General features: G+C 50.3%; 2 protein-coding genes across 2 annotated transcripts in view; both read right to left on the minus strand.

The window, feature by feature from the left end:
• Positions 1-1,473, minus strand: part of WDR18 (WD repeat domain 18) — a 44,079-nt gene extending 42,606 nt beyond the window's left edge. The window contains exon 1 of the mRNA XM_077922081.1: positions 1,219-1,473. Coding sequence (XP_077778207.1) covers positions 1,219-1,446 — 228 coding nt within the window. The 5' untranslated portion in view covers positions 1,447-1,473. The remainder of the gene's footprint in view (positions 1-1,218) is intronic.
• Positions 1,474-2,584: 1,111 nt separating this feature from the next.
• On the minus strand, positions 2,585-11,303 carry KXD1 (KxDL motif containing 1). The gene is made up of 5 exons (XM_028713270.2): positions 11,101-11,303; positions 9,918-10,031; positions 7,945-8,097; positions 6,536-6,582; positions 2,585-5,029 (listed from the first exon to the last, which is right to left on the minus strand). The coding sequence occupies exons 2-5, from the start codon at positions 10,010-10,012 to the stop codon at positions 4,803-4,805; spliced, it is 522 nt and encodes a 173-aa protein (XP_028569103.1). The 5' UTR covers positions 10,013-10,031; positions 11,101-11,303; the 3' UTR covers positions 2,585-4,802.
• Positions 11,304-11,342: the final 39 nt, after the last annotated feature.

Genomic DNA, 11,342 nt, shown 5'->3' on the forward strand with positions numbered 1-11,342 from the left:
CCACAGCTTTTCAGGCTGTTGTGGAGGAGAGCCTTGTCTCCCCACCCAGAATGTATTGGAGTACAACTCCCAGCATCCCTGAACATGGGCCATGCTGGATACTGGAGCAGGTGAGAGCTGGAGGTCCGAAAAGCAGCTGGCTTGAAGATGTCTGGGGGCCATGATGGTGCTGGACATCTCCTCCATCAGGGGATCGTTGCATGTTTTCACACACTAATACCCCATCCTGTCAAATTCTATCCGCTATATTTTATCTGCACAATAAGGGTGAATTTCTGGAATCAAAATGTGTTGTCAGTGCCGCCTGAGCAGTAGCAGTGAACATCGTTATAGTGAATGGTTGTCACTTGTCTTTGCTTCCCCCACTGCCCTGCTCAGAGTTGGGAAGAATATTCCTACATTATGAATGGTCCATGTCACTATGAAGAAAAAGAGGTCAGAATAAGTCAAAATATACATAGACTGACCCTGGGTCAAGTGACTTTCCTTATTTTATGTTCTCAAAGCTCTTAACCTGGCTCAAGGTTGTCCTCTGAACTAGCCAGATGTTTAACTGAGAATCCATCACAGTCAGTCCATCCTTTGGAAAACAAGACTCAGTCTAGAGCAGGGGTGCCCATACTTTTTTCAGAGAGGGCCAGTTTTGATGAAGTGAACATGCGTGGGGGCCGACCATAGTTGTTGAGATTTCTTTTTACAATTTTACCCCAAAGTTGTTGGACTTTCTTTAGGATTGAAGCTGATGAGCTTACTTTAGGACATATACAGTGGTACCTCGGGTTAAGTACTTAATTCGTTCCGGAGATCCGTACTTAACCTGAAACTGTTCTTAACCTGAAGCACCACTTTAACTAATGGGGGCCTCCTTCTGCTGCTGCCGTGCCGCCGGAGCACGATTTCTGTTCTCATCCTGAAGCAAAGTTCTTAACCTGAAGCACTATTTCTGGGTTAGCGGCGTCTGTAACCTGAAGCGTATGCAACCTGAAGCGTCTGTAACTCGAGGTACCACTGTACTGCTACGTGGGGGGGGGGGGATTAGGCCCCCGAAACAGACTTTAGACATGCCTGGTCTAGAGGGAATCTGGGGGGGGGGGGGGTTCATGCCTAGAGTTGGGGTTTCCATGGGAACCCCATGGAGGGGGGGGTCACTCCCAGGGGCGGGGCTTCTTCAGGATGCGCACGCACGCGCAGCCCCCTCCCCCCCCCCCGTGGTCCTACCTTCCTCTGGAGCTCCCAGGCGCCCACACAGGCCTTGCCCAGCTGCGCCCCGAGCAGGTGCTCCCCGCCCAGCAGCGCCATCCCTCGAGCCGCGCAGCTGAACCCGCGGTATCCGGCCACCGACGCCCCGGAGCCCACTTCCCACACCGAGCAGCCGCCTCCGGACGACGAGGCCGCCTCGGCCGCCGACACCAGCGCCACCTCCACGGGGCCGCCGGCAGCCGCCATCTTGGGCCGTCACGCCTCCTCCCTGCGCGCATGCGCGGCCGCAGGAGGGAGGCGAGGGAATCTTCGCCTACTAAAGACACGCCTCCTCCGGCTCCAGGCGCCGCCCCTTGGTTGCCGGAAGTGACGAACAAAACAATAGAGGCGGAGAACCATAGAGTTTGCCCTTAGGACTACAGTTCCCAGAAGCCCTCAGCCCCCAATGGTCAGGGATAGGAGCTGTACAGCGTTTCCCAACCTTGGACCCAAAGCTCTTTTTTTTTGGACTACAACTCCCCTCATTCCTAGCTACCAAGGGGTCATGGGAATTGTGGTCTGGAAGCAGGTGGAGACCCCTGGGTGGGTCTCTGGAACTCCCTGCCTCTTGAGATCCAGCAGGCGCCTTCACAAAATCATAAATTTTGAACAGACCTCCCACATTATTCTGGCTGAGTTGTTATTAATAAAAATGCTATCATCGTTTTGATTATGGCAGTATCGTTGTATTTTGTATTAAGCATATGAATATGCGTACTATTGTTTTTGAAGCATCAAGTGGCACTTCCCACAAGCTTGTTCTAGTTTTCGGAAGGATGCCATTAATTCCTAAAAGGCGGGTTGGGAAGATGTTGGCTGAACTCCCAGCTCAGCTCCAGCAGCCAGCATGGTCAGTGGTCAGATACGATGATTTCTGGAAGCCCGGTATCATCTGAAAGACCACACGTCTCCCATCCTTGCTCTAAGGATTCCCTGTGAGAGATTGAGGGATGCCTCTATTCGAGATGAGGAATGGTGAAAGCCGCTATTCCTCCAGATATCATCGAAGGAATGCCTCTGTTTTCTCAGGAGGGAATGCCTCTCTCTTCTCAGACCAGGGATGGGGAACTTGCAGCCCATTCCAAATATTGTTGGAAATCAAATTCCCACAAGCAACAGCCAGCACAGCCAGGTGGTCACAAATCCTTCATCCCTGTGCTAAAACTATATTATTGTGGCGATCTTGTAGTTGTCTGTCCCAAGAGGCAATGGAGTGTGCCTCTGGGGGCAAAGTCAAATCGCTGCGTGAGTAGCACCAAAATGACCTCCCTGGCTGAAAAAGCTTCCGTGCCCCATGAAAGCCAATCAATAAAACCAACAAATAACAGCTCACAAACACCAGATCTATCAATTAATGCAACTCTTTTATTGGTTATTACCTCATTAATCTCTGTAAACTTGTAGCAGTACAAAAATATTATTCTTTGAATTACAATGCATTTCAGGAATTTTTTATTATTATTTACGGTGGAGAAAGGAAGCAGCTTGCCCAAACCTTTACTCAACAAATCTAGCCATTACCCGAGTTCCGGCGAAGGGAACCATAATACAGACCGTTGTGTGGGATGGGCGCTTAAAAACTGAACACTAGAGACACAGACACTTGTCAGTAAAACAGTAACTGAAGGTGTCATGGAAGGGGGGCAGGGATCAGGGTTAAACCCAACAAAATTCTACTCAGGAGTAGACCCACTGAAATCAATGGATGTGACTACCGATTTCAGTGGGTCAGTGCTGAGTAGGTTGAATATTGAGCACAATCCAGTACTGGGATGCAACTGAACACTTAGGGTAGCTCAACAGCTTTTAACTTTTCTGCCCTCTTCTAAATTTGTTTTTGGGGTTTCCCCCAACCCACTCGATTTGGGGGGCAGGCAGGCAAATAGAGGAGTTGGGGAAGTTTCACTGGACAGGTAAAAGCTGTTGTGCTGGCGTTAACTGTTTATACACTGGATACCTCTAGGAAAAAGTACCTAACAGGATGATTATACCAGATGTTAAGAAGGGGGTGGAAGCAGTGGGCAACCTCTGCTTAAGACGGGCAGCACATAGTGGGCTAGGAGAGCTGAAACTAATGCCAATATATTTTGTACGTGGCAACCAGCACGCCCCTTGGGCTTCGGATGGAACATGGGTAGACAAGTCTGAAAACCCCTGGACGCAAATTTCCATACCCTCTAGCAGCCGTGGTGACTCATTTACCAGAAGAAATGTAATCAGAGTCAACTCTGGAAGTGTATGCTCAATTCTGACCAAACTAAGAGTCCTGTTGTATATTTTGCTCCAGGAGTCTACAGGAGTCAGAATCGAGCCTACACTTCTAGAGTTAATGCTAAAGACATTACTTCTGGTCAATGAGCCACCATAGCAGTTATAAATCTGAAACCCAAGGGGCGCTTTGGTTGCCAGGAACAAAAAAAATTCCAGCTCTTCTTCGCCACTAACAAGGCAAGCACATACACTCTCTTGTGTCAGATATAAGGTGCATCATTGGACGATGGGAAAAGTAGCGCAGGACATACTTTTAAAGGAGAGTTAAGAGGAATCCGCGATGGAGGCTGCTGTGTGCTCCAACCCTCACTGAGTCAGCAAGAAAACCAGGAGAGGGGAGCAGATCTGCACTTCTTTGGAGCGGCACAATGCAGCTAACACCACAGGCCCATGCATGAACAGAGTGCGGGCAGGAAAACACGGCTCAAGGAACAAGGAGCGCCCCAAGTGGTGGAGGAACTGAGCTCCGCTATCGACACTCGTGCCCGGCAAAATGGAATCGGGGATGAACCCCAAATTGTTTCTTCTCACTAGGAACGCTACCACCACCACTGTAAAAAATGTCCTTGTGTGGATTCAGGGTATATAGCCAGTGCAGAGGGCTGCGTTGAAGAAAGCTCCTCTTGGGGCAGACCCCTTGAAATTCATGGCCCCACGTTCATGTTGATTCATTTCAAGCAGTTCTCCGAAGAAGTTTGGATAGAACCGAGTGCTTCTTGCATGTTATTCTGTTTACAGGGTAGCAAATGAACCAGCTGGCAGCCGTTGCAGGGACGCACAGCTGACACACGGTTGGCCAATTCCCCGAAATCTGCACATTTGGGGCTGATAGCATCCCTGTTAGAGAACAATCTTTTGAGCACATGCAAGTTCATCTGTGTCTTAAGCATGGTTATACTGTTGGCGGGGAGGCTGGAGGTAGCCCTCAGTGAACACACCCAATCGTGCAATTGGGCAGACCCCCCCCCGGTGCAGTGTGTTCCCCACCTCCCCACACAAATGTGAACTAGCTGCTCACCGTTTTGCATATTTGGCATAAAAATCACAGATCAGCACCGCAGGGGAAGACGGCGGTTCATGCAAGAAAAGCCACTTTTGCCCAGGCTCGCCCCTCTCTCCCCGACGCAAAGAAACAGCTGGCCAAGACAACACAGAAAATACAGGTTGGTTGGTATTTTGTTTTGTTTTGTTTTTTTAAAAAAAGAAGGGGGTCGCCAGTTTGCAAGTCCAGAAGCAAGCAGGGGACGAGACGGCGCATCAGTTCGCCGCACGCGAGAGCTTCACTGCAGAGACTAGTCCGTCTCGTTGTCGTCGTCTGTGATGCTCTGCCCATTCACCGCCGGCGAGTCGTACGGCCCCTGGGAAAGGTCCTCAAAGTCGTGGCTGGTGGCAGGGGAGATGATGTCCGGGCTGGTGTCACAGGACTCCGTGCTCTGCTCCGAGGTAGCAATGGTGGTGGCGGTGCTTTTGGGGATCGGGTCGAAGTCGTCGTCTTCCAGGATGGGAGATTCGTGGATATCTGGGGATCAGAACGGTAATGAGGCAGACCGACAGACGGGACAGGTAAGAGAGGGTGGCTAGAAAGCACATGCCGCCTTCGCCAACGAAGCATTAGGCATGTGGAAGGCATAAAGGTGGTCTAGGCTATGGGACCACTGTGAAGACTATTACAGTTAATGCAGGTGAAAAGGGTTTTGAGTGCACAGGAAAAGAATCGGCGCTGGGCTTGGGGGTTTTGAAACATGTGCAAAGTGAACTTTTAGGAGAGGCTTACAGGAGTTCTAAAGACAATAAAACAGGCTGTGTCCAGTTCTGGGCACCACAATTTAACAAGGATATTTACAAGCTGGAAGATGTGCAGAGGAGGGCAACCAAGATGATCAGGGGTCTGGAAACCAAGTCTTAGGAGGAATGGTTGAAGGAGCTAGGGATGTTTAGCCTGGAAGAGATGATAACCATCTTCAAATATCTTAAGGGCGGTTGTCAGGGAACTGCCATCAGCTCAGAGGCGAGAGGTGGAAGGGCAGTTGTGTTATAGGGAACCTCTGAAAATCTTGCGAAGCAGTTCCTCCTCCGGCGAGGAGGAAACCCCCACCTCCGGTGGGGAGGGGGTGCAGGGACCAGGAGATGCTAGGGAGAGCCTCAACACCGAGCCTGAGCAAACTGGAGACGAGGGAAGTACCCCTTTGCCAGCACCCATACTGCACAGTAGGTTTCGGCGCAGGGAGGGGAGAAGGTTGGGGGTTACACGAATATTATGCTGGGGGAGGTACAAAGACCAACCACTCCCAGAATCTGCTAGCGATTGAGCCAGACATGAACTTACGACGCTCTTCACTGTAAATAGTTTGCACTAAGAATAAAGCCTGAAAAAGACAGGTTGGAGTCTTGCCCGTTTGCTCTCGAGCAACCACACCAGCACCTGACAGTGGTCACATGGAAGATGGAGGAAGCTTGTTTTCTCCTGCTCCGGAGGGTAGGACTCGAACCCATGGCTTCAAGTTACAACAAAGGAGATTCTGACTAAACATCAGAACAAAACTTTCTGATAGTAAGAACCGTTCGACGGTGGAATGGTTTCCCTCAGCAGGTTGTGGACTCTCCTTGGAGGTTTTGTAAGCAGAGGCTGGGTGGCCATGGATGCTTTGGCTGAGATTCCTGCATTGGACTAGATGACCCCTGGGGGTCCCTACCAACTCTACAATTCTATGATTCTATATGTCTACCTTACACTTGTTTACACAGCATTGCATTTGATGTTTTACTGCTCATTCACACAGCCTGGAGAGCGAAATGTATTTCCTAGGAAATATTACTGGTTGGTTTTTTTTAAGGAAATGGCTTTTAAAAAGTGCTGTGCTACTTTTACAATATGTATTTTAAAAGGTCTATTTCTATAGTGTTTATAGTTTAATTTCTATGCTTTTTTAACCTTCTGCATTCGTGTCACTGGTGTAAGCTGCCTTGTCTCACTCTGGGGAATAGGTGGGATATAAACATAATGATAATTAATAATAATACTCACTACTAAATGCCTCTGGATACTGTTTCGCGAGCTTCCCTTTCAGCGTCCTGTGTGAGACACAAACATGGTAATCTGTCAGGTATTATTTAGCTAGGATTCCTCTATTGTTTGGGGTTGGACTAGATGATTGGGTACCTTCCAACTCCACAATTCTATGGTTCTTTGAACTAAAGCATATCATTAATGCCACAAAAGTAGAATAAAAAATGAGCAGCCGAAAACACAAGGGTGTGTTTGTGTATGAGAATAATTTCCAGACCTTCCCCCTCTCTGTTTTATCCCCCAAAAACCTGTGAGGAAGGCTCAGCTGAAAAACAGGCTGCCCAGTGAGCCTTGTGGCCGAGGCAGGATCTGAACCCTGATCTCCCACATCTTACAGTCTGACACCAAGGGTGGCTAACCTGTAAAATTGCAGGTGTTACTGAGCCACACCTCCAATCACCCATTGGTGCTGTAGCCAATAGCAAGGAATGATGGGAGTTGTCCTTTAAATCAGAACCAGTGAAGGCGGTGAAGGTCCTGTGTGAGTGCCTGGAGGCGGTTGGAGGATGGATGGCGGCTAACAGATTGAGGTTGAATCCTGACAAGACAGAAGTACTGTTTTTGGGGGACAGGGAGCGGGTTGGTGTGGGGGATTCCCTGGTCTTGAATGGGGTAACTGTGCCCCTGAAGGACCAGGTGCGCAGCCTGGGAGTCATTTTGGACTCACAGCTGTCCATGGAGGCACAGGTTAACTCTGTGTCCAGGGCAGCTGTCTACCAGCTCCACCTGGTATGCAGGCTAAGACCCTACCTGCCCACGAACTGTCTCACCAGAGTGGTGCATGCTCTAGTTATCTCACGCTTGGACTACTGCGCTCTACGTGGGGCTACCTTTGAAGGTGACCCGGAAACTGCAATTAATCCAGAATGCGGCAGCTAGACTGGTGACTGGGAGTGGCCACCGGGACCACATAACACCGGTTCTGAGAGATCTGCATTGGCTCCCAGTACGTTTCCGAGCACAATTCTAAGTGTTGGTGCTGACCTTTAAAGCCCTAAACGGCCTCGGTCCAGTATACCTGAAGGAGCGTCTCCACCCCCATCGTTCAGCCCGGACACTGAGATCCATCGCCGAGGGCCTTCTGGCGGTTCCCTCACTACGAGAAGTGAGGCTACAGGGAACCAGACAGAGGGCCTTCTCAGTAGTGGCGCCCGCCCTGTGGAACGCCCTCCCATCAGATGTCAAAGAGATAAATAATTACCTGACATTCAGAAGACATCTTAAGGCAGCCCTGTTCAGGGAAGTTTTTAATATGTAACGCTGTACTGTTTTTAACACTGATTGGGAACCGCCCAGATTCTAAACAACAGCATTACCTGCCCCGTGGACAAGATGGGAAGAATGCCCTAGTCGTCAGCGAGCCTCACCTGATTCTCCGGAAGATGCTGTCCAGATCTTTTTTCATCTCCACTAAGGTCCGGGTGTGGTGCAGGAACTGCTCGCTCATCTGTTGCATGCGGACGCCAGACAGGTTATTGAAGTTGAGCAGCATCTCGTTGGTTTTCTCAAATCGGTCCAGCCTGAGCAACAAAGATAAGCTGTTGGCTCAAGAGGCAGGTTTAAGATTACCAGGATTAAGGAATGTTTTGGGAGCTGCAGGCAACCACGAAGTACATGCAGTGTTCTAGACTTACCAAGTTTTGGGAGAAAGTGCTGGATCGTATAACTGACTGCAGAAAAAGTTAAATTTTTCAGCAGAGAATATTCTTTTGAATTATGTACCTATTGTATGGAAAGGGGATTCTACACACCCTAATGGTGCCCAAGAGACTGATACTGATGAGCTGGAAGGATAAAGATATGATAACCTTTAATCAATGGACTGACAATATGACAACACTCGCTACTTACGAACGGACTGCTTACGGACTTTGTTTGCATAAAATGACAACATTTGGAATGAGTTGGAACAGAATGTAGCAGGCTATTAACATCTATACAGTGGTACCTCGGATTAAGTACTTAATTCGTTCCGGAGTTCCGTTCTTAACCTGAAACTGTTCTTAACCTGAAGCACCACTTTAGCTAAAAAATTGTGCTGCCGGAGCACAATTTCTGTTCTCATCCTGAAGCAAAGTTCTTAACCCGAGGTACTATTTCTGGGTTAGCGGAGTCTGTAACCTGAAGCGTATGTAACCTGAGGTACCACTGTATAGGTATTAGGATGATAACACTATATCAATTTATGTATGGGAGTACATTACTTTGCATTTTCTTTCTTTATTATATGAATCTTTGTTTCCCCCCTCGCTTATCCTCCTTCAGTTTGGACCAGTCCTCTTAATAAATAATAATAATAATAAAATTTATTTATACCCCGCCCTCCCCAGCCAAGACTGGGCTCAGGGTGGCTAACACCAGGTATAAAAACAATTGATTAAAATACAACTTAAAAACAAGATCAAAATACAACATTAAAATGCAGCCTCGTTTCAGTAGAAGCTCAAATCAAAAACTTTTTTGGGGATGAAAACATCAAATCTTCACCAAGACCAACTATCCAGACGTCCTATGTGGGTGGGCCAGGGAAGTCCCCAAATAGGAGTTCCATCACAGAAGGAGAAAGGAAAAAGGAAGAGGGGGAGGGGATCAAGTTGATTCCAAGCCAAAGGCCAAGCTGAATAAGTCTGTCTTACAGGCTCTGCGGGAAGAAATCAGATCCCTCAGGGCCCTGGTCTCATGAGGCAAAGCATTCCACCAGCGCGGAGCCCGTGTTGAAAAGGCCCTGGCCCTGGTTGAGGCTAATCTGACTTCCTTGGGGCCAGGGACCTCTAGGGTGTTGCTATTTATGGACCTTGAGGTCCTCTGTGGAGCCTTCCAAATAGGTGACCACCACTGCCTGGTGCGGGAGTGACTTTCAAAATTCAGTGCTCCTCTCCAGTGAATGCAGAGAGCCATGGAAGGGTAAGGCAAGAAGATGGAGACATGGAGCAGGAATTTTGAAGGAGAGCATGTTTTTAGCTTAAAAAGGGAGGAAGAAGGTGAACAAAGTGAAAGAAATGGGAATGTTTAGCCTGGAAAAGAGGAGACTGAGAGGAAATACAGCAGCCACCTCCAAGTATCTGAAGGGTTGTCACATGGAAGATGGAGCAAGCTTTTATTCTACTGCTCAAGAGGGTGAGGAACAAACTCCCTTGTTGGTGGTGAACTCTCCTTCCTTGGAGGTTTTCAAACAGAGGTTCCTGTCCAGGCTTCTGTGATCCCTGCATTCCAGGGGGTTAGATCAGATGACCTTTGGGAGCCCCTTCCAACTCTACAATTCCATGATTCTATGAAGAGAAAGAAAAGCTACCAAGGTGGGTAAGTCCAGTGCCGCGAAATAAAATCGGGGGCCACTCACATGTTCTTTTGAGCCAGGATGATGGCGTTCACATCCTCCGAGTTGACCATGCCAAGGACCCGGCTGCAGAAGACGGCTGAGGCCGTGGGCTCCATCTTAACGTGGGGCTTGTACCTGAGGAGGAGAAGAAGGAAGAGGTCAGGGTGGAAAGAAGGAAAAGGGAGAACACTGAGGAAGTGATTCAGGGAAGCCATGGGGATCTAGCAGGGAAGGCGCAGATCAGAAGAGCACCTGCACAAGAGGTAAGGTAAAGGGTGCTCATTTCGCTTTATTGGCTGAGGGAGCCGGCGTACAGCTTCCGGGTCATGTGGCCAGCATGACTAAGTCGCTTCTGGCGAACCAGAGCAGCGCACGGAAACGCCGTTTACCTTCCCGCTGGAGCGGTACCTATTTATCTACTTGCACTTTGACATGCTTTCAAACTGCTAGGTTGGCAGGAGCAGGGACCGAGCAACGGGAGCTCACCCTGTCGCGGGGATTCGAACCGCCGACCTTCTGATCGGCAAGCCCTAGGCGCTGTGGTTTAACCTACAGTGCCACCCGCGCGAGAGGAGACAGGCGCTAATCTACAAGGAATGGGGATGTTATCTCAAGTAAGTGAGCCAAGCTGCGAGCAGCAGCAGAAGAGACCAAGCAGCCCTGACCTTCCTGGGTGGCAAGATCAGAAAAGGAAGTGTAAACTGTCTTTTTTCTTGTTGAAAAGTAAGCAAGCCCCTTCCCCAGAAATCAAAGTCCCTTGTTATCTGAGAAGCACTTTTGCCACGCCAGGCAAAGCCCCTTCCCCATAACAGGAGCCAAGGAAGCTTCCCAACTGACCTCCTCCTCCTTCAGAGCCACTGCAGCAAGCCCCTCCCCAATAACAGACAAGCCCCGCCCACTCCAAGCAGAAGCGCCACCCACAACAAGCCCCTCCCATGCAAAACCACGCCCATCCATGCAATAAGGCCCCGCCCACGAGCTCCCAACAGCAAAGCCCCGCCGACCAAAGACCCCGCCCACAAACTCCTCCCCAATAAGCCCCGCCCACAACAAACCTCCAAGAGCAGAGAAGGCCCCGCCCACCAAGGCAAAGGCTCCACCCACAAGGCCCTCCCCAGCTTAATCCTCCCCCCGCACAAGAACAGCTCCTGCCCCCGGGAAGGGAAGGCGCCCCCCCTCCCCGGAGGCCCCGCCCCCGGCCTACCTGAGGGGCCTCGCCAGTTCCGGGCTCACCGTGGCTGGGGCTGGGGAAGCCTTGCGGGCCCGTCGAGGCGCCGGAGGTGAGGGCGGCGGCCCCTCGCTCCGCGCCGCCGCCGCTGCCCCCGCCGAGGGCCGCCTCCTGCCCCGGACAGGCGCGCGCACGGAGCCCAGCTTGCTCGCCCGCTCGCTCACTTCCGGGTTGGGGCGTGGCCCCACGCACGGCGCGACCTCGGCGTCCCCTTGCGC

The sequence above is a fragment of the Podarcis muralis genome, chromosome 18 (assembly GCF_964188315.1).
Source record: "Podarcis muralis chromosome 18, rPodMur119.hap1.1, whole genome shotgun sequence".
Classification (NCBI taxonomy): Eukaryota; Metazoa; Chordata; class Lepidosauria; order Squamata; family Lacertidae; genus Podarcis; species Podarcis muralis.

Coding starts and splice junctions, on each gene's coding strand:
- KXD1 (XM_028713270.2), bottom strand. CDS start 10,012: ATGGAGCCCACGGCCTCAGCCGTCTTCTGCAGCCGGGTCCTTGGCATG. Junction 6,583..7,944: donor AGCATCTTCCGGAGAATCAG/GTGAGGCTCGCT, acceptor TGTCTCACACAG/GACGCTGAAAGGGAAGCTCG. Junction 5,030..6,535: donor GTATCCAGAGGCATTTAGTA/GTGAGTATTATT, acceptor TCTGATCCCCAG/ATATCCACGAATCTCCCATC.